Raw genomic sequence first — 23,519 nt, 5'->3', positions numbered from 1 at the left:
TGGTTAACCCTAGCCTCAATTCCAGTGACTTTTGTGATCACTTGACTTTCACCCTCACTGTTTTTCTGACATTGACACCCAGGTCCAACCTGTCCCTGCCTCACTCTAGTTATTAATTTTCCCCTCACCACTAGATCATTCCCATCACCATACCACCCTTCTCTGTGTCTCCCTACTTAAAAAAAACCCTTCCATGATGCTACATCTACCTCCAGATACCACCCTGTTTCGTCAGTCCTTTTTACAGCAAAGCTCCTCAAAGAATTGTCTACACTTGATATCTCCACTGTCTTCATCTTCCTTTTCTGTTATACCCAGGTTCGAGAGGTGTTTGCCCTCACACCACTCCACAAAAGCAGCTCTGGTCAAGGACCCTAAAGACCTGTTCTTTGGCAAATTTAATGATCAAAAGATTCTTAGTCCTCATCTAACTAGACCAACCAGCAGCTTTTAACACATTGACCCCTCCCTTCTTTTTGAAATGTTTCTTTTCCTATGCTTTCTACACCCCATTCTCTCTTGTTTTTTTCCTACCTCATTCTTACCCAGTCTTCTTCACTGGTCCCTCCTTATTTTGGGAAGAAATAGTGAGAATCTTTCACCCTAGTGCAGGCAATAAAAATGGTGCATTACCTACAGGGAATTAAGAAAAAAAGGTATTAAAACTAACTAAAAGTTGGCCTGCTTTATTATTATTTTTACTATGTGTTAGCAATTCTTAGTATTGTCGATGATAAAACACCTCTCCCATCCTGGGTGGACCGCTCATGATGCCTTCAGCCTTGGAGTGCTTTGTGTAGGAGTGTAGCCCACGCTCATCATTGGCCCTCATTCTCCAGGTGATCTTACTGAATCTCATCTTAAGGACTTAAATTACCATTTTATGTGTTGACCTCTCCTCCCCTCCTCTTCCTCTCTTTCTGTCTTTCTGTCTCTCTCTCTACACACACACACCCTCACATCCTTGCCTACGTGATACCTTTACTTGTATATTTAAATAGGACATCTCAAACTAAATATGTTCAAAACTATTGGTTCCAAACCCTCTCTTTCCTTCCAACTTGTTCCACCTGGATTTTTCCTTATCTCAGTAAAAGGCATTTCAATTCTTCCTATTTCTTGGGCCCAAAACATTATAATCATCTTTGATTCTTCTCATTCTCTCACTTCCCTCATCAGACCCATGGCCAAGTCCTATCTACTCCTTCTTTGAAATGTGTACCAGTTCCTGTGCTGCCTCTTTGGTCCAAGCCCCCATCATCTCTCACAATATCAACAGTGACCTCAGTTTATTTGACTTCTTTGTGTAATTTTACATTTCTGCCTCTCACTACTAGAAAAGCCCTTTTTCCCCCCTTTGGCTACTGTTTTGTCAGTCACTCCAGGGTCCTGTTCCTATCTCTTTGTTCTTTGTCAGTATCTTTTATCATCCTTCAATGTCACTTAATTTCTTAATTTTCATTCCCCAGAGTTCTGCCTTCAGCTCTCATTTTCCTTCTCTGCATGTTCTTCCTGAGGATTGTCATTTACTCCCAAGTCATTGGTTAACATGACTTTCAAATATCTTCAACTACGAATTCTCTTCCAAGATCTAGTTCCCAAAACTTAAATATTTGCTAAACATCCCTACTCAAATCCATGTCTAAAATTGAGCTCCTTATCTTTTCTCTCACCTCAATCTTGTACTTTTTAATATTCCTTTTCTTTCCAATGGAGTACTGTTCTTCCTTTCTCCATAATATCTTCTAGGCATAATAAATTAAAGTGGGATGGATGTCCAGTATATACATATATGTGTGTGTGTGTTTGTGTGTGTGTATTTTTACCGCAAGACTCCTCTTCTACTATTCTGTCCCCCACACAGCACCTTGAAGATGAAATTATGATGATGGCAACCCTGCTTAAAACTCTCACTTTGCCAAGATCCAAGCATGTTTTGCCAATACTTGCATTCAGGCAAAGGAGAAAATAAATTGGCTATGTCTCAGAAACAGTTTTTTCTACTGCTAACACAGTCCAAAGAAAGCAATGTGCTAAATCTCATTAATCTGTTTGCTCATTAATGAATGATTTATTAAATAAACATTTCATGGATATGTACAGTATTGTCTTGAAAATTCATAGCAGGTTCCAATAGTACATTTTTCACTCTTGGCTCTAACCTAGCCTTTCTAATTTTCCTTTTCTGGGGCCATGAATACTTTCACTAACTTTTTCCCCAGGTTTATTTCACTTATGTTTGTATCCATCATTGCCTAAGTCAATTCTCATAAATGTAATTTGGGGTATATAACTACATAAATTTGACCTTTTCTAATATGATGAGATGCAGAAAATTTTACACAGTGAAAGGCCAAGGATTATTTACATAGAATTTAGGAATCTTTTCTATATCTTAGGTTAATGGCAAATTTATTTCAGCAATTATAGTGTTGGTAAAAAGAATTTATCTAGTTAACTGAGGATTTTCTTTTATGGCCGTATATAATTCCTAAAATAAATAAGCCTGCATATGAGAAGTGGTAACTTCCCCCATGTATATAACTGTAAAGAGTAGTTTGTTATAGTAGTAGTGGTACATTCCATGTCACCATATTTAAGCATTAAATGTTTAGAAAGTATAATGCGAAGGTTGTGTTTATTTGTTTTGCCTGATCACCTGGTGGTGGTGATAACAACAACTTATATTTCATCTTTACGATGACCAGGTACCGTGGCAAGAGAGGAGGTAATTTTATCCCCATTTTACAGATAAAAAAACAGGCTCCAACATATTAGTACATCAGTTTAACTTTACACAGATTGAAGTCAGGGTTACTCATTGAATTCCTTATTTCATACCTTTCTCATTAACCATTGCCTTTATGAAAGCTCTAAAATATTGTGTTTGGTTCATTATGAATTGGTTTTGAGAAAAAAAAAAGTGTTTTGTGTTTTAATGATGTGTTCCATAAGTCATATGATTTAGATGACTGCAGTGTCAGGAATAATCTAGAAAACTACTTAAATCCAATATTTATATGTAGGTGAAGATTTGTAGAGTTTTGCAGATTGTGACATTTGCAGACCTGTATATTCTGAGATTGTAACTTCTTGTCAAGTTTTTCTCTTATTAGAGGGTGGATGGTGGAGGTTTATAGTACGGGAGGAGAGGACCCCTCTCTTGCAAGAAAAAACCTAGGGCTGGCTTGAGTATCACTATCATTCCTTCAGAGTTCATCTTCCATCACTGTAAGTTTTGTAAAAGGCCAAGCCAGTGCCATTGAACAGTCTTTACAACTTGATACACATTTTTATTGCAGTATGTGTAAAATTTGCTTAGGGATTTTAAAAATACTTTCAATCTACATTGCTTAAGAAATCAATGTTTAGTTTTGTTAACATTTGCTATTTTCAAAATATCCTCACAAATAATAGTGATCTTTTAAAGGCCTAAACCACTAACTCAACTGATGGACAAAGAGTACATTACATATAAATATAATCTATTATAAAAAGCCATAATACTAAATTGATATAGTCCTTTCTTTGATTAGCTTGTGTTCAGCAGAATAGATCAAAACCAGAGAAGAATCATGCCTAAATACAACTACTACTTATACAGTACTGCACACTTTATATGTATTAACTTTAGTCCTTATCACTATCCTGAAATCTTGATATTTTGTTTCCATTTTTACACATGGAATCCTAAATTTCAGGTAGGTTAAGTAACTTGGTCAATGGCAAATAGCTAGAAACTGGTGGAGCTAGAATTCAAGCCCAGGTGTATTTGGTATGTAAGTCCATGGGTTTTTTCCTCAGCACAAATACATGCATAGCAGTACTCAACATTGTCCTAATGAAATACTTCTTTGAACATGGCCTGCTGAAGGCCAGGTTGGTGTAACAGAGTAGGTAATTTCATGTCACTGATGTCTCACCTTTTATTTTTGCTTGCTCAAACTTTTCGAGTAAAGAGAATGAATCTCAGATAGTTATAAAATAAATTGACCATTATTTCAACATAGGGGTTACTTTCTCTGGTTCTCCACAGCAAGAGTGCATGATGGTTTCATGGATAATGTTTCCGCAGAAGTATGCCCAAGTAACTTATTGCCTGTAATTAAAATAAAATCTTTGGAATCATGAAATTACAGATTACAGAAAGCATTTTTTAGAAGTTGTGAAACTGATTGATCTCTATAGTTGTAGTCATTAAAAAACAGTGCAGTCTTAGAGGGAGGCACCTATCATTGCAGAAGTCTTTAAGATGAAAGTGTAAGAAAAGTTATAGAAGCTTCCAAGAATCAAATGATATGACTGAGCCAAAGAAATGTACTTTCCCTAAGGATAAATGATACCCTTGTGAGGAGTCTTTGAAAGAGAAGGAAATAATGATGAAGAAGAACTACTGGATAATGATTTTTTTTTCCGATTAAAAAGTAATTTCAAAAGGCTTTTGACCTAACATACAGTTATCCAAAAAATTGGGTAACTGTGGAGTAGAAAGTAGAGGATTTCATGGATTAAAAACTAGCTATGAGACAACATAGATGAACCTTGAGGACATTATGCTAAGTGAAATAAGCCAATCATGAAAAGATAAATATTGCATGATTCCATTTATATGAGGTAGCTAAAGTAGTCAAATTGATAGACTCAACGAGTGGAATGGTGGTTATCAGAAATTGGGGGGAAGGGAAAATGAGGAAGTACTACTCAATGAGCATAAAATTTCAGTTTATGAGCAACATGAGTAAGATCCAGAGATCTGATGTACAACATTATGCCTATAGTCAACAATCCTGTACTGCACACAAACATAAAAATTTGTTTTAAGAGTAGATCTCATGTTGAATCTTCTTACCACAATGGGAAGCAAAGAGTTGAAATAACTGGCCAGTGTTCAGCATGAACAATGACAATTATTGGTTAGGCCAGGAATCAGTTTTTGGATCAGAGGTCTTTTATGTTGATAAGCAAACTAGCAAAGCCAACACAATGTGCAAAGGAAAGAAAAATGCTCTAGACAAGGTAAAGAGAGATTGTGATGAATCCCAGCAAGACTTAAATCTAGGTAACTGGGCAACTGGTTGAGAGATGGGAACACAATGTTATGCTCAAATTGTGATTATAGAGGTTTGATCTTTTAATTTCAAAACAATCAGAAATTAAACAGAATCTTTTATGGAGACGTGTTATTAGGAATTAGTAAATTTAAGAAAAATGTTTTAGTAAGAACATTTAAAAATGTTAAGACATTAAGAAGATGTATGAATAATTTATGAAAACTAATTGATATCAAGAACTTGTTAAATTCTTTTGAGGCCCCATTACACTGAGGTCGTAGATGATTCAAGAAGCAGAAAGAAGTGATCACACATTCTTGGCCTAGAAGGCCCCAGGAGAGACTACTCCCTTACTATATAAAAATAACTTCTGGGTAAAATCAGACAGGGCAGGGCAAAGGAGCTTTACTTTTCCAGAAAATAAACAATTACAAATCCAGCCCCATTCAGATAATTGACACTGGAGCATCCAATGCTCTTCAATCTATTACTGCCTGGAAGAAATAATTTAAGAGAAAGCACTGCAGGTCAACAAAGATGATGTTGCTTGGTTACCCAAAACCATTTGGTGGCGTGCTGAGTTGCTTAGCTTTTTAGAAGAACACTCTTTGTATCCACATAGGGAAAAGATGGAGAAGATCGCTTGAAACCATTTTTAATTGTAAACTTGCTTCATCTGAACACTGACTTTACTTTTGCAATGCCCAAGCAAGTTCAGAGATCTTTATTGAAATATAAACCACCAAGATAGTAATAAATGTTGAATTTGATGTATTCTTCTAAATATTAATCTTGGTATGATGGATTTGCTTTGAAGGGGGTTGAACTGTTTTCTTAGGAGGAAAAAGAATTCCATTTTCAGGCTTCCTGGCCCAGGAGTCCTGGGGGCTGCCTGGAGGCAGCAAAGTCCGGGGGGGGGGGGGGGGGGGGGAGTACAGAGCTTTGGAGTCAGACAGACTCCTCCAAATCCCACCTCTGCTGCTCTGTGCCTTTGGAAAAAAAAATTAAAGTGTCTAAGCTTTGATAGCTCATCTCTTCCATAAAAGCAATGATTTTTCTGTTACAGATTACTGTGAGGATTGCATAAGGAAATGCATGTTACATGCCTAGCACCTAACAAGTTTCCAACAAATGGTAATTTCTCATTTGGAAGTTAGAGAGCTGTGAATATCTTCTCTTATATTCACAGTCTCTAAAATATCCTTTTACAATGAGTCACTTAGCTCCGGTAGAGATAAGAGGGGCTCCAAAAGTGAAATGGGGAAGAGGGGGTGCTAGAAGGATTGTGGAGTGAAGGTTGTTTCAAAATTATGAACTCTGTTTTAGAATTTAGTCTTATTCTTCAGTTAAAAAAAAATAGGAATTGGGCTTATCTTCTCAGATGATGGTAAAATGGGATTCAAAATGTTACCTAGCGCTACAGAAAATGTTTTTCTTTCTATTTATCATTTTAGACCATTTGGCTTAGTATTTATTCTGTTTGGTGGCATATATTTTATGTGCTGAACATTTTGCTAAAAATAGTGACATGCTTTATTGTTTAATGCATTAGCAAATTAGTGGGAGGGGATGAGATATGGAAGTTTTGTAGGCAAATACTATATTAGTACTATACTTGACAGCTTGAACATTCACTTGTTACTTAAAAGATTCCGGTTATCACTAAACTTGTGCTGAACGCTTCCCAAATTTTGCTAATGAGAATTTTTAAAGCACATGGCTGTTGCAGTCATCTAATGAAGATTAGATTTATTCCCAAATCTTAAACTTACAATTCTCCGCATACATACCTAGACTGTTAAAAAAAATTAAAATTCCAGATCTTTTCCTGATTGTGAGATTTATATTGATCTTAGTTCTTTAAAATTATTATTTCAATAAGCAGTGGGGGTGGGGGCAGGGATTTGCCAGGTGGGAACTTGATGATTTTTCAACTAGGAATAAATACCTGAAACTTCCCAGAATAAATATCATTCATATAAGGGAAGGGAAAGGTAAAAAGGAGTAATGAGATGGATAGACTTATGGGTGGGTGTGGCAGTACAAGCTAACGAGAGAGTGTGAGAATTTTCATTCTCACAATTAAAAGGAATAGGAACCCTAAACATTTTGACATTAAGCTTTGTCTTTGTAGATATAACCATTTAGGTTAGACTAAAGAAATAGGTGATTAGAAGAATTCAGGCCAAATGAAAACAATGAACACTATAAATAAGTGCAGAATCCAAAGGAAAGCTACTTTTGGGAGTTTAAATGTATGGTTCAATATATCATTGTGGTTAAGAGAACTATCCCTGAAATAGAACTGTGTGGGCTCAGATCATAGCTCCATCACTGGCTCCAAGTGTCTAACGCAGATAAAGAGCATCATTCAGTACCTGGCACAGAGCAAATGCTCTGTAAAATGTTGTTGATGGCGGTGATTGTGATGATCAATACACTATTCCACAGAAAATGCTGTTGATGACTCCTACATTGTGTTAATAAAAATAGAGTAATTTGGTACCATTTTCAAATGTGTGATCATCACCAAATCGACAGGATAGAGTAGAATATTGGATAAACTAAGTCAATGGTATTATTTTTAAAGAGTATTACATGAGAAAGGTCAGGTGCTAGAGAACTCAAATTAGTAATCTAATTAAGTGACTAGCAAAAGAGACAGATCATGTTAACAAGAGTCAGATCTGTTATTACAGAGCAATTATTAAAGTGATATATTGCAAGATGCGTATATCATTGCTAGGTTTTAAACATTTCATTTTATCCAGGCATAAAAGTATAGATTAATCGGTTTATTTGATAAGTTGAAAGCTCCTTTATTAAAATATTTATATTGTTTATATAAAGGGATCAACATTATTGAGGATCTAAAAAGAATTCTGTGGCATACCGAGCTACATTCGTTTATGAAATTATTTACACAAGTAGCTCTCATTGGAGCAGTCTCCAAGTGCCACATGACCTAATTTGTGAGCTTAAATAACAGTTTCTGATTTTGACATTTTATTTCCTTAAATCACTATCAAATGAAATGACTTTACTGTGGCACCAAACTATTATTTGATTATATTTTATATTCAAGGAATGTAAGTATTTTATGAAATAGCAGAATTTTCATAAGACTAGTGAAGTGTTGTTTTTTCTCCCCACTTGGTGTTTGGCCTTTACTGAGCCTAGGAAAACCTCGATGGGCTCCCTTATATTGGGGTATTACAGCTATTAATAGATACATAGAAAATTTCACAGACTTTTATATTAGATAGGCAAGGGTTTCATTCTAGGCTCTGTTGATTTCTAACTTTGAGACCTAGCACAAGTTACTGTCACCTCTTTAAGCTCTCGTCTCCTGATTTGTAAAATAAGAATTAATAATTACCTCATCATTTCATTATGAAGATTACAATTGTTTCTGTCCAAATAGCTTATCACAGTACTTGGCAGAGATACAAATTCAATAATTTGTCATCATATTATTTTTATTTTCATTAATCTTTAAAGAATAGCAAGTATTTGGTCAAATTCAGTTAGGTACTACTGATATCATTTTCTAAACAAATCTATCTGATACATTGAAGTGTGTGTGTGTGTGTGTGTGTGTGTGAAGTGGTAAGGATTTTTTACAAATTATTTTCTGCTAGAAAAGAGGTAAAGAAATGGCTTTATACATACACACATTTATGTATGTATCAAGGTTTATTATATGTGTTTGGTATAACTGACAGAGCTTTGAACTTAGAGTCCTGAAGCTCTGGGAAGTCTTTATAAAATTCTTATTTTGAGACTCATCCATTTCAAGATATAGGGTGTAGATTAGTATTTTGAATAAAAGTGTCTTAGGTGACTTTGATATGTCTTACTCTGTCCTCACTTGAGAATCAGTGAAGAAGAAAAGCTACATTTGAGGAAGTCACAATTTATTGGGGAAATATACATGGATCATGTAAAAAATTGTCATAATACATCACAGCAAGTGTTGCAATATACATATAAGCAAATTGTTATGGGTGCACAGAGGAGGCTCTGCTTGCTTTTGTTTTTGAAGGAAGAATAGGAGGTTACCAGGAGAAGAACAAAAAGGTATTCAAAGTCAAAGGAACCATGCTGATCAAGGCCTAAAAATAATGAGGGTTTGCCAATAGAAAGAAGGTGGGCTGCTTAAGTGACCTATTGGGTGTAGATCAAGGCTGTGATTTATTTGGAACGTATAAGCTGGATTTATAAGCAAAGATTGAGGATAAATTTTTCCTTTCATGACTAATTTAAAATACAGTTAGAAGAAAACATAATGTTTTTGTGGAGGAGAGCACTGAGTATTTATTATGATTGTATTATTTTTAAATAGATTACCACAAAAGGCCAAAGTTTCTGTACACAGAAGGAAAAACAATTAGTAAAAGCAGTAATAGTGTGTCGATATGTACTTTTTTTTCAAAGTTAATCATTTGTTTAATTAACTCAGAATTAAACCAGAGATGCTATTGCCTAGAAATAATAGGTGAACATGATTCTCTTTGGCAGTGTAAGAATTGTGTGACATCTTCTTAAACTTCTTGATAATATCTGGCCTTTGTAACTTTAAAGACTGTGTCATGTTCTACCTTTATTTGTATTAAGTATTTTCTATTACAATTATTGATTCCTTATATAATTATATATATACATTTATATATATTTACATATATATATTTACAATTATTGATTCTTTATATATTATATATATATATATATATATATATTTACAAATGAAGGAATTGAGGCTTAGGTTAAGAAATTCACCTAAGGTCCCGTACCTAGAAAGTGGTAGAGCCATGATTTGTACTCAAGATTCTGTATTCTAAAAAGACAAGTCTTGAGATGTTATGAGGGATTAGATTGGAAAGACAAAGAATTCAAGGCAGAAAGGCAGATAGATTGTTGTAGAGGCTATTGAAATTTTCAGGAAAGAGAAGAGGACAGAGGAAATAGGGACACGTGACAAGGGACATTGTAACATGGAATCAACAGCATGTGATGACAGTGTGGAGAAGGAATGATGTGTTCAAGGTGATTTCTGAGGTCTTTTTTTTTTTTTTTTTAATTATTGTTTTAAAATAGATTTCCCTACAACAGGGAACAAAAAGGAAGAATGCAGTTAGGTGAAAATAATGATTTGTGTTTAGAGGTGAGTTTAGCAAACCAGGACATTGTTGACACTTCTTCTCTGGAGCTCAAATAAAAGATCAGAATGAAGATGTGGATTTATTGATGTCTTGGACTTACTCTTCTGGTGTCCCCCTCGAGTGCCTGATGTTTGCTTTGGTCTCTCACATCAGCTATCACACACAGTAATGAGTTTTCCTTTCCTTTTTGGTACCTTCTCAGAGAAGTAAAAGTATGCTCATAATTCCTGTAACGTGCCATTGTTGCTGTAATATGTGGTCCTCCAATGTAGCCTTGGCCAAATAGCCAAAAGGTAAAAATCAGAATGAGCCTTTCCTGCTTCCATATTTTATCCATATTGTTGCATTTGTTCTGTGTTGTTGGTTATCAAGAATTAAATATAAACCTACCACTCTCTGGACTCATTCTGGCAACCACTGCTCACTAGGCTATAAGGTGTGCTAGAGACTCACACGGATTCCACCTGATACTTCTCTTCTGATAGCCAAATTTTGAATTCTTGTGATATCAGCTATGATATCAGAGCTGGATACGACACACTAATTACCTTTCACTCTGATGTCCTCTGCAGAAACTGCCTCTTTGGGAGCCAGGACCTGTGAAGATGATCTTACAGAGCAGCAGTTGAGAGCACCCTCAGGTAATTGTTTCTATTACTTCTGGAAATCTTGCCTTGTCCTAAATGAGTTGCATTTGTTACTCTCATAATTTATGTAATAAACATTCTCTGTAACTGCTCTAATTAGTTCTGGTCAGATCCCTTATATCAGTGAAAAGCGAAATCAAATATATCCAATATTTGGAAATATGTAAAGTGACTTTATTGTTTAGAGCAGTTGTAGGTTCACAGCAAAAATGAGAGAAAGATACAGATTTCCCAAATACCCCCGTCCCCTGTCTCATTATTACCATCCCCCACCAGAGTGATTCATTTGGTCAATGATGAACCTGTATTGACACAACAGTATCATCCAAAGACCATAGTTTATATTAGGGGTCACTGTTGGTATTATACATTTTATGGGTTTGGACAAAAGTATAATGACACATACCCACCATTACATTAATAATATCATACAGAATAGTTTCACTGCCCTAAAAATCTTCTGTGCTCTGCCTATTCATTGTTTCCTCCCCTTGGCAACCAATGATCCTTTACTGTCTTTACAGTTTTGGCTTTTCCAGAATGTCATATAGTTGGAATTGTACAATATATAGCCTTTTTAGATTGGCTTCTTTCACTTAGCAATATGCATTTAAGCTTTCTCCATGTCTTTTCATGGCATGATAGCTCATTTCCTTTTAGTGCTGAATAGTATTCTATTGTCTTGATATATCAACATTTATTTATCCATTCATGTACTGAAGGACATCTTGGTTGCTTCCAAGTTTTGGCAATGAATAAAACTAATATAAGCATCTGTGTCCAGGTTTTTGTGTGGATATAAATTTTCAACTCCTTTGGTTAAATAACCAAGGAGTGCAATTGCTAGATCATATGGTAAGAGTATGTTTAGTTTTGTAAGAAACCACCAAAGTATCTCCCAAAGTAGATATACGATTTTGCATTCCCACCAGCAATGAATGAGAGTTCCTATTGCTCCGCGTCCTCACCAGCATTTAGTGTTGTCAGTGTTCTGGATTTTGGCCGTTCTAATAGGTGTGTAGTTGTGTCTCATTGTTTTCATTTGCATTTCCCTGATGACATATGATATGGAATATCTTTTCCTATTTATCATCCATATATCTTCTTTGGTGAAGTGTCTGCTAAGGTCTTTGGCTCATTTATTGATTGGATGGATTGTTAGCTTATTATTGGTTCATATGAGTTCTTTTTATATTTTGGATGACGGTCCTTTATCAGATATGTCTTTTGCAAATATGTTCTTGTCTTATCATTTTCTGGCAGTGTCTTTCACAGAGCAAAACTTTAATTTTAATAAAGTGGAGCTATCAATTCTTTCTTTCATGGATTGTGCCTTTGGTGTGGTATCTAAAAGTCATTGTCAAACCCAAGGTCTTCTAGATTTTCTCTTATGTTACCTTCTAGGAGTTTCATAGTTTTATGTTTTGCATTTAGATCTGCGATCCATTTTGAGTTAATTTTTCTGAAGGATGTGAGGTCTATATCTAGATTTATTTTTCACATGTGGGTATCTCTAGCTTCTTAAAGGACAAGTAACTTCTGCTTGATTATTTCTCAATTCTATATTTATACACTATGATGCTTCATCTAAATGATCAGTTTTTGACAAAGTATATATCAATAAGATTAATATTATTTTTCCCAAGTCAGACAACCTGGTTGGTGGAGTTATTTTTGGTAATTAATCAATTCATTGGATTTTGTGTAGCCAAGTTAACATTTTCACTAGTCCCTGTGCTTTGCATGTTTATGTATGTTAAAAAGAAGCAGTTAACACCTTCTTAGCTGCATTATATTCAGGTAATTTAAAAGGAAATTCACCCATGTACTATAACACACCTATTTATTTCTGCTGTATAAGTATGACATCAGTTGCCAGATTTGTATAACTGGAAAAATAATATTATTATTAACAATTGGAATAATGATAATAGGAATAATAAATGATTATAAAAATCATTTGCATTCATGATGGTATATTGAAATACTTTAAAAAAGAATTTTGCAAGTGAAAACATCCATCCCTCCAATATTAAGTCAGAATGTCATTCTTAAAACATTTCAGCTTCAAAGTTTACTTTCACCTATGCATCTTTCATGAATAATTTTTATTTTATACGTTATTTTACTTTAGAAAACTAGTATAAAATAGAATAAACCCCGTCTCCTTTACACATCTCAAACCAATTGAAGATTTCACTAATGAGCTGATTGGAAGAAATATGGTAAAAATCAAGACTTATGACAAAGATATCAAGCTAAAAAGAGATCACGCCCTGTGGTCAATATATTTCTGTATTGTTTTGTAAACAAGGACAACAAAATCTACAGCTTCACTTCAGTCTTTCCAAGAAGATTTAGATATAGATATTCCCATGCCTTCTGGATGTTTTCATAAGTTCCAAATCGAACTCTCTTTTCTACAAAACCATTTCTTCTTCTCTTTTCTCCATCTTGATTGATAACATCACACCACAGACCTAGTTGCCTGCATAATAAAACTAGAAATCATTCAGTTTTACTCAAAATATTAGTGAGCAACTTCTATGTTCCAGGGACTGCTGGGCATCTGTTACAAATAAGGCAGATGAGATCCCTCATTTTATACAATATTTCTAAACAAATCAATAAACAAGCTATTTTCAGATTGCAATACGTGTGATAAAAGAAGTAAAAGAGGTGATATGCTAGAGCAGGTGTTCTCAAAGTGTGGTCCATCCCCTTTCAAACAGCATCAGCACAACCCAGGAACTTGTAAGAATGCAAATTCTTGGGCCCTGCTCCAGATCTACTGAATCAGAAACACTGGGCATCGGACCCAGCAAGCCCCTCCAGGTGGTAGTGATGCTTGCTGAAGTCTGTGTGACAGGTGATGAGCTACTTTAGAAGCAGTGGTCAGAGAAGTTCTCTGTGGAAATGACAGGTGAGTTGAGTCCTGAATGATGAAAAGAAGCCAATTATACAAAATCTGGGGAAATGTATTCCCAACAGAGGTGGGAAGAAGTTGATCACATTCCAGGAAAAGAAAGAAGACTAACATGGACCAAGATTAGTGAGTAAGGAGGAGAGCAGCACAGGATGCAGTCAGAAAAGGAGGTGAGGGCCTAATCATTTCAGCTCTAGTAAGGAGTTGATTTGTTATTCTAAGTGAAACAGTAAGCTTTGACAGGATTTGAGCAAGAGAATGGCTTTATTTTATTTAATTGTGCAGAATATATTATAGGAAAGCAAGAGTAAGTTTTACCTAGTTGTGAGACCATTTCAGCAATACAAGTAAGAGATTAAGCATACTGGCAGTGGAAATATAAAGCAGTAGATGGATTCAGAATACATTCAGTATTTTGGAAGTAGAAATAGTAGGACTTGCTGATGGATAGCTTGCATATGAGCAGAAAATAAAGAGTAAAGGATAGCTCTTATTTGTGTTGGGTGGTATAACCATTAACTGAAACGTTGAAGATGAGGGAAAAACAAAGTGAGGTGTTTCGAGGGGGAATCAAGAGCTCTGATTTGGGCATGCTGAGTTTGATATGCCTTTGAGACATCCAAGTGGAGATACAAAATTTAAATCCAGGGGTCTGGGTGAAATCATGTAGGGTGATAATGTAGACAGAGAAGAAGACTAATCCTGGAAACACGCCAATATTTAGATTTTTAATAGAGGAGGACCCAGCAAAGAAGAATAAAAGGGAACTTTCAAAGAGATAGGGTAAAAACCACAATAGTTTGATACAATGAAATCTAAGAGAGATACATTTTTCCAGAATAAGGGAGTAGGAACATCTGTTGAGAAAAGGAAGTAATATGTACACAGAGAAGTGACTGTTGAACTTCACAGCATGGAAGTCATTGGTGACTTTGAGAATAGCAATTAGTATTGAATAGAAGTCAGCCTAGAGAGGGTTGAATAACAAATACGATTAAGTAAAGAAAGAAAATGCAAAAAATAAAAATAAAAACAAAATTCCAAACCAGACTACCAAAACCAAAACAAACAAATACCCCTTTTAAATAGAGGAATGAGATAGAATCTAGACTCTTCCTTTTCTTCCCCCAGTTTTGCTTCCTAAATTCAATGCACTGTTCTAACTAACATATATTGCCTACCTGCTATATTTCAGGCACTGTTCCAGGTGTTTCTAGCACAAAGATAAATAAAATAATCACTATTTTCTGAAAACATTTACCTATTAGGGCAAGTAGACAATACACAGATAATTTCCACATACAATGGTAAGTTATTTAACATTGATACACAGCAAAAAGAAAAGGAAAACATATCCAGAAACACGAATCCTAGTTCAAGGTTCACAGAAGACTTTTTGGAGAAGGAAACAATTACTAGTACTAGTAACACAGCTATAATTTTATTAATACTTATTTTGTATTAGGCTCTGTGCTGACTGATTTTTATGTTTTATTTCATTATAAACCTTTAAAGTAGGTATTATTAACTCCATTTTTACAGATGTTGAAACTAATATTTCTCAAGTTGGGCTTGAAGGAAAAGTGGGAGCTAGTTGTTCTCCATAAGATAAGGAAATGTAATAGTTTGTATAGGGAGGGAGAGGGCACTACAAACAGTTGGATGTTTCTTGAACACTGGTTACAAAACGTCACCTGGACCAGGAACATGAACATTACCTGGGAACTTGTTGGAGATGCAAAGTCTCGGACCTCACTCTAGACCTATGAATTAGAACCTCTAGAGATAGAATCCAGCAATCTATGTTTTAACAAGTTTTCCAGATGATTATGACAAACTAAAGTTGTCCTCAATCATTAAGTGCTAGGCAGGAAGTAAAGAATGATGAGACTGGAGTGGTGGGAAGGGACCAGGTATCTTGGAGGTTTGCTTGCTGTGTACAGAAGATTGAACTTTTTCTTCGTAAGTGAAGGGAGTCACTGAAAGATTTTAAGTAGGGAAGTCAGATTTAAGTAGATCATATGGCAGATAGAGTTGAGTGGGGAGTGACTAGACAAAGAGAGAATGGAGAAGTCCAGGAAAGAATTCATATAAGCTCAGTGCCTTCAATAGAGATGCTCAATCTATAACACTGAAGATGTTTGAGTTGCTATGCTCTCTTTCCTGTTTACATGATCATTCCACAAGTTTAAAAAGTATGCATTGCTTACTTAGAAGACTTAGAATAGAGGGTTTTGGAACCCAATTATATTTTAAAACAATGGGAATCGAGCACAATTGGCAGGTACTTAGATCAGAGGGCTACCACTGAAGTATTAATTGATTGTAGATTTGCTTAAAAATTATATTATTTTTGTAGGGTAAATAAAGAGTGGTTTTCCAATCATTTATTATTCAAATGAAAATATTCTAAGCTAGTCATTCAAAAAGTTTTCTTTTAAATATAGACGATGTGTATATATAGCATAACTTATAAGATTGTCATTTTAGGCACGTTAAAAATGCTGTGGAAAGTTAATTGTACCATACTTTTGTATTATAAAGCTAAAGTATTTTGTCTTCTTTCTATTGTTTTGAAACATCAAAAAATTAAAATGTATTATCATTTGTCTGAAAATTGGGAAGTTCTAATGGACCCTAATACATATTTTAAGCTTAAGTATATATGTATCATAAAAATTAATATATAAATTGATATTGTGTTTTCTATAATTCAAAAGAATAATTTAAAATACATGTGGTATATACATGTGCTATATACATATATGTGTATACATAGGCTGAATACAACAGTTTTATGAAATGCTTTAATATTTTCATTTTTATTGCATATAATATGTTAGTGAAGAGACTTATTGGTGAACATGAAAACCACTTTAATATCTTTGTTTTGGAATTTTATATGTTTGCCTCAGTTCTAAAGTTCTGCTTAATATATTTAATGTTATATATATTTTTTTCCTGTAAAGCATCTTATATTTTATGGTATTTTACAATTGGGGAAATATGGTACTTGAAAATTAGAATGTAGCCACTCCCGCCTGTAACCCCAAACCCTACCCTACAGTTTTTCTAGAGAAAGTGCTTTCTCACATTCATACTCTCGACTCTAAAGTCTATTTATATAATGAATGTGAAATTTATTTCTAAAACTCTCTTTGAGAATAAAAGTGACCTTTTATTCTGACTTATATGAAACTTTATGGTGTGTGTAAGTTACCTTTTGATTATTTTTTGCATGATTAAAAATTTGCAAAGTCCTTATGGCTCCAAAGAGCCTACCTGTAATAAACAGCTTTCGCCTTCTAAACCACAAAACAGGTCTGAATTGCTTGAGCATTAGAGCTAATTGCTTGCCTACTTCAAAGGAAGAACTCAAAAAGAGAGAGGGGGAAAAAAGTCGCAGAAGCAGGGCATTGCAGGCGAATCCACCTCTAAAGGTTATGAGTTGCGGCTTGGAGGAGCCCGGCAAAGTTATGGCCTCAGAACTGCTGTTTGCGATTAAGTTGATGGCGAGAGTCTATCCCACAATCTTTCCCTGCTGCTGACACAGAGTCTTTGTTCACATTCAGATTTCTCAAACTGTTGCCAGGGTCAGGCTGAGGTCAGACACCACAGTGATGTATAGAAGAACATGTCTGGGAATTTCTCTCACACTTAAAACACATACCAGAAAATGAAGAAGAGGACCCTGCAAAATCTGTCTGATGAGACCCAGATTATACTGTAGCCTTTCTTTTAGTGCCTTCATAATTTTCTTTTTCTTCTCCTGACACACAATGTTTTATTAATGTGAGTTGCGATAGCCCTTACAATTTTATGTCCCCTCAAGATAAGGACACTCAGTAGCACTCTGACACTTCATTTTCCAGCCCTGGGGGAAAGGTCCAGTAAATCTACTCAGAGAAGTCTTGCATCCCTTCCCCAGGATGAGTTGAAAAGTAATTGCCATGGGCTGGCGTAGGTCGCGGGCTTGACACTGGATGTCACGTCACGTGTGTGGACTTGGGAGCGACACGGCCCAATCCAGTCATGATCTCAGCCTTCCAGCCTCCCAAAGCCAGCTTGACCACCACGGCACCCACCAGCCTGGCCTCTGCCAGCCTGCGTTTGCTCAGTAATTATCACTGATGGGTGAAAGCAGGCTAGAACCAGAAGTGTTGATTCTCTCTCTTTTTAAAGTAAAATTTCCATGTGTAGTTGCCTGAAAAGAAAGCTTCCCCCAAACTCTCAGATGACTGACCACCTAAACAAGGGCCTCCTATCTGCTTTTGTGCAAAGGCAAAGTGTAGAAATGGAATAAAATGGATTTATGTGGTGCCTTCGAGGACTCACAGATGAAACACACTCTTATTAATGAATGTATAAATGTCCTTGTTTTCCCTTTAGCTTTTTGGAATTTCCTGTTGAGCCCAGAACTGTCCCCCTCTGTTGTCTTCCTGCTCCTACAGTTGCAGAGCATGGCTGGCAAGTGAGGCACTAAATAGAATATTTTTTTTGTGTGCTCAGCTGCTACATATGACAGTGGATATTTCATTCTGCTGTCAGAACGTTATTAATAAAACATGGGGTGTGGAGAGGGCCACGATTTCCCCTTTCAATCACTATAGCATTTGCAATGAAAATTTTATTCAGTGTGTAATTTTCAGTTAATGCTTGACACTTAAAATGTCCATAGCAGCGTTTTGTATGGTTATTGAAGGGTTAATTGTATCATGTTCTCTGCATAAAAGCTCTGCTTATCAAAAGCAAATAGAAGAGTGTATGCAAATGTGTGTTGATGACCTTTTGCCTTTCCAGGGTTAATTTATATGGTCATTAAAGATTTTATGAAATTGAGCAGCCTGGTGCTTCAAATCCCATTTTACCTTCTTCTCCTAATTTATGTAATTCCTACCTGAACAGGGGAGTATGATTTTTATTTTTTGTTCTGCAATGAAAACAGCATGCCATGCTGTGGGGAGTTGTGAGCCTGGTTATCTGGCATTACTCAGATTGCTAAAAATTCATTAAAATGTGACATCAACACAGTGAGAGACAAATGATCGCAGGATGAAAGAGAACAGTGGGCCTTTCACGGATTAGTGTTACACAGCCCCAGCATAGAGGCTAACTGCATAAACAGATTAATCCAGCAGCAGTGGCATAGCTAAGATTTACAGAATAATTAAATAGGGTTGAGTTACTATAAGGATTTCCATGTAATCTAGCCAGTGTGAACCCGTGAATGAGGTGTGGGGTGATGGGGTTGTCATAGAAGAAGTATACCTTGTTATGTCCTATGCCCTGTATCGCTCCCCTTACAGGGAAAAAAAAAAAAATCCCCAACATAACCAAAGTTACTCTAACAAAATTCCAAAGTTACTCTAACAAAGAATTCCTCCGGGATCTGGAATCTAAAGGCAGGAGTAACACCTGTCTTATATTTAACCCGTTGTTATCATATTATTTCACTGAGAATTTTTTCTAAGAATCTCATTTATTCTGACACTTACCCAAGTCCACTGAACAGTGGGTTCCTGTCGTTACCGGGTTCTACCATCGAAATCACAGAATTGCCTTCAACCCAATTTTTAAAGCCTTTAACAGATTAAACTGTGCTAAAAATGAACTATTTTAGTTTAGTACAGACACAGGCTCTCAATGGATACAAAAGAAATTGCTTTAGATAAAAATTTGTATGGCTACAGTCGGCATGCTGTAAGGTAGACTTTTGCATGAACTTACATTCTCTTGTGGGTATGCATATCTGCAGATGTTCATAAATAAAGTTTCAAGTGGTCACTTAGTTTATTTCAATGTGCGCTTTTTTTGGGGGGGGTGGGTTCAATTCTATTGACTGATCTGCTTTCTTAACAGAAGAACAAAGTGAGGAAGCAGAAGGAGCTACTAAGCCTACAGCAGTGGCTGAGGATGATGAGAAAGACACAAGTGAGAGAGACAATAGTGAGGGCAAAATCGCTAATAAAGACTCTGGTAAGATGCTAGAATCTTTCACCTTTCATTTCCCTGCACCCATTCCCTGCAATCAACCCTTCCTTCAACCACCCCCCCCACCCCCTGCAAAGCTTATTAAAAGCTTTTATTCATTTTAAACTGTCTGAACATTCCCACTACTATTCATTGCATGTGCATTTTGCATGTGATTTCTATCAGTAGCCTCCCATTGACCTATTTTTAATCATAACCATCTGACAGAATAGATGTGGATAAGTTGAAGAATATTACAGGACGACCAGTGAGATTATTTTTTAATCAAATCAGTTTGTGTGCTTGTAATTTTTTAAGCGTCTTTCATTAATCTTAGCTATACTTGTGATTCCTCTGATGGCATATTAATTTTTCATAAGCACAGGATTAGATATCACTCGAATTTTGTCATTCAGTCACATGCATTCTCTCTCCCCCAAACCATGTAACCCTAAAAATAAATGCTGTTTTTTCTTGCTTTTTTTTTTTTTTTTACAACTTACACTCAGGAATTTGCCCTTTTTCGGGGCATCTATTTGAGGCATTTCAAACAAAATCCAGTGAAAAAGTTTACAGATGATTCAGCCTAAGAAAGAGGAAATATCATTGAAAAGGGATTAGGTGCTGGGTAATTTTGATCTTCTAGAATAGACAAATCCCAGTAATGAAAGCTACTGTCTTTGAAAACAAACCTTCGTGTCATGACATTTACTTGTGCACAAACAAACCCTAGGCCAGCATCTGGTGTGGATACCTAAGGCTTTTTCTGTGTTTGATTTGGCAAATATATGACTTCATCCATGCTTTGTATGTATGAGATGGAAATCTATGGTTGCAATGAATATTACATTGGCTACTTTTGCTGCACGCTATACCTAGTTTTATTATGTTGGACTCATTGAAGCAGAAGAAGTGCTGAAACGGGTTCAAGCCTATTAGTTTCAGGTAGTCATCTATCTTTTCCTTGAATTCCAGTGACAGCCGCATATAAAGAAGCTTGTATTCACTATGAAGACATTGGGTTGTGCAAAAAATATCATTTTTACATGCAAGTTTATTTAAACCTGAATCATCCCATATTTGTAAATCAGTCTTTGCATATCTAAGTTTTGCATTCCCTTCACAAATTATCTGAAGGTCCTCTCTGCTCCTCTCCCCAAATTGTTCAATGATAAATTTCTTTCAGGAGTCCAGTGAGAAAAGTGCCATTGACATTTGCTTCTGGGATATAATGTCTAACATATGATTCTAATTTGATTTTAACAAAGAGGAGCTAAGGTTGGTATTGAGCCTAAAGCAATGTAAAAAGATGTCATAGCTATGTATTAGTAAACTGGCTCCTGGGGTAACTGACAAGGAATTTGAAATACCTAGTGATCAGTTAAGGTGAAGGGCAGTACCATCTAAACTTTATTTGGAAAAGACTGGAAATAGCAAAGTGGTCAGTTTATTCACTCTTTACGATGGACCTCATCAAGGCTAGCTGCTTGACTGGTTCAGGGAGGGCAGGATTCGGTCTGTATTCAGTGGCATCTTTCACACAGTACTAAAACAGATTGCAGAGTATATCCTTCTCATTCTTCAGATGAATGAATAACACACGAATATTACATTAGTGTTCACTGAGTGCCCATGTAATCCTTAGGTATATGACATTATGCTAGGTTTTCAATATCTAATATTTAGTACCTTGTGAAGGATGGATTCTGGGAATCCCTTGAAAATGGCTCTAATCTTAGCACTGAGGAAAGAGTCTTGCTTGGAACATACCACAGATGCGGGGGCTCTATCTCCACGAGCAGCGCCATTTACTGCTCTGCATAAGTAATGGACTCAATCACTCCCTAATGGCCTGATGAGTTATTGTCCTTCCTTTGGCGCCTAATTGTACTAGCCAGACAAGACTAGGTATATGAGAGGATACAGACCATTGTATAATGGTAGTTATTTAAAACAAATTTTATCCCTGTAGAAATGCCTCCCCAGGAATATCTATGGGGATGAAACTGGGGTTTAAGCAAGAACGAACTGAAAGCAATTGCTGAGATGCAAATATTTAGCTTTGAAACCTCCCAGCCTTCAAGACTGTTCTTGTGATTGACAATGAACATGAACTTTGAACAAAGTTTTCTGCTTTCTAAACGAATCTTATTGGGTTAAAAATATTATTACTTGAATATTTTTCTTTGTCAATATTTCTAATGATTAGCCACTTATATATATACATAAAATATATAGTTTTTTCCTTACATCAGTCATAAATGTAAAAAAGAATGCTAGTAAACTTGCAAATGAATTACTATCTTAACATGTTAGATGGGAAAATAGTTTGACCCCACTTTAACTAGCATTTTTTAGCCATGAAAGAATTAACACATGTTAGGAAGACTATGTTTGTGTAAGCTGTTGTGCTATGTTGCTGACTTTAATCGGTAGGACTAGAGCTTTCAAAATGAGACTTGGCAATGTGCTTGTTATATTTGTTGAATATTCATTCATAATAGAAAAGCCTTCTAATGCCTCATTTATATTGTCATTTAAATCTAGTGCCACTTTAGATTAATTATAATCCAAATTATAGCTCTGTGTGGTACAAGAATTAATATAGAGTTTATCCAGATTAATACATTTGCATTGAAAATGTAATATGTCTCTGCCATGGCTAAGGGGACCACTTTCTAATAAGGGAGTAAACATGAGGAAAGATGGAAATTAACCTTCATTATTGCAATTAAAATTATCCTTTCATTCTAGTCTCATTAAAAAGAATACTGTACCAGTAATTATAATTTAGAATTACTTGGAGTTTAATAGCATCTTCTGTTATGTTCAAGGTTTATAGTATTCAAACTTTACCAAATACACTGACTCATAAATAATAACTCAGTATTTTGTTTTATTGTTTTTTCAAGATTTGCTTTGAGTACATGTGTGTTATTGGATTTTTCTCACTTGTTATGAGTATAAACCATTTTACAACCTTCTGTATTTGAGGGATTGAAAATTATTAAGTAGGCGGCATCTGCATTGAAATGAATTATGCCATTTTTATATTAGCAATCTCATGCAAGTTAAATAATCCCATAACTGACATATAATCATTGACTCATCTATTTGGCAGTGCTTATTTGTAATTAGACTTCATTTTTTAGTTAAAATACATTAAAATGGCATTGTTCTTTGAGAATATTGTGATGTCCTTAATAAAACAAAATGAATTATAATCCCATTTCAAAATTTTCTCTTGTCTAGGGTAACAAACAGGGTTGATTTCAAATAAAGTTGCAGATATAAACTATGAGCAATCACAAAACTTAATCAAAACCTTCCTAAAATTAATTGGCCCTTATTTTATAGAAGACATTTCCAGGATAACACAATTCAGAAAAAAGACCCCAGAGGTGATTTCCTATAATTTACCGTGGATGCTGTAGTATTAAACCTGAGATAGTACCTTTTTGAATATAAAAGGCGTAACACGTAGAATGTAAGTTCCATCATCTTTACAAATGATTCTGGTGACCACCGTCATCTTCAATAGTCTGTTTTTGTCATATGTTACCACATCTCAGCATTCTCTGCTTCCTCTTACTATCAGTGACATGCATTTCTAGGCTGCCTAGCTAAAGCTAGGTAGCCTACCCTTTATTTATAACTTTTTTTTAATTTAAAATAAAATGGACTTTAAGAGATTCCTAGCTTATATTAAGATTATGTTTTAATTAACTAAATTAGCTCAAAAATGTTGAAGTTGACACACATA

General features: G+C 35.4%; 1 protein-coding gene across 2 annotated transcripts in view; it reads left to right on the top strand.

Annotated features, from left to right (window-relative positions):
- The window catches only part of ZFHX4 (zinc finger homeobox 4), a 180,841-nt gene that overhangs the window by 135,040 nt on the left and 22,282 nt on the right, over nt 1-23,519 (top strand). For both annotated transcript variants that reach the window (XM_069465514.1, XM_069465513.1), the window contains exons 5-6: nt 10,786-10,854; nt 19,646-19,762. In XM_069465514.1, coding sequence (XP_069321615.1) covers nt 10,786-10,854; nt 19,646-19,762 — 186 coding nt within the window. The remainder of the gene's footprint in view (nt 1-10,785; nt 10,855-19,645; nt 19,763-23,519) is intronic.

This window comes from Eulemur rufifrons, chromosome 3, assembly GCF_041146395.1.
Source record: "Eulemur rufifrons isolate Redbay chromosome 3, OSU_ERuf_1, whole genome shotgun sequence".
Taxonomy (NCBI): Eukaryota; Metazoa; Chordata; class Mammalia; order Primates; family Lemuridae; genus Eulemur; species Eulemur rufifrons.
The sequence above is the reverse complement of the archived record's forward strand: the minus strand, read 5'-3'. Positions and strand labels throughout refer to the sequence as shown.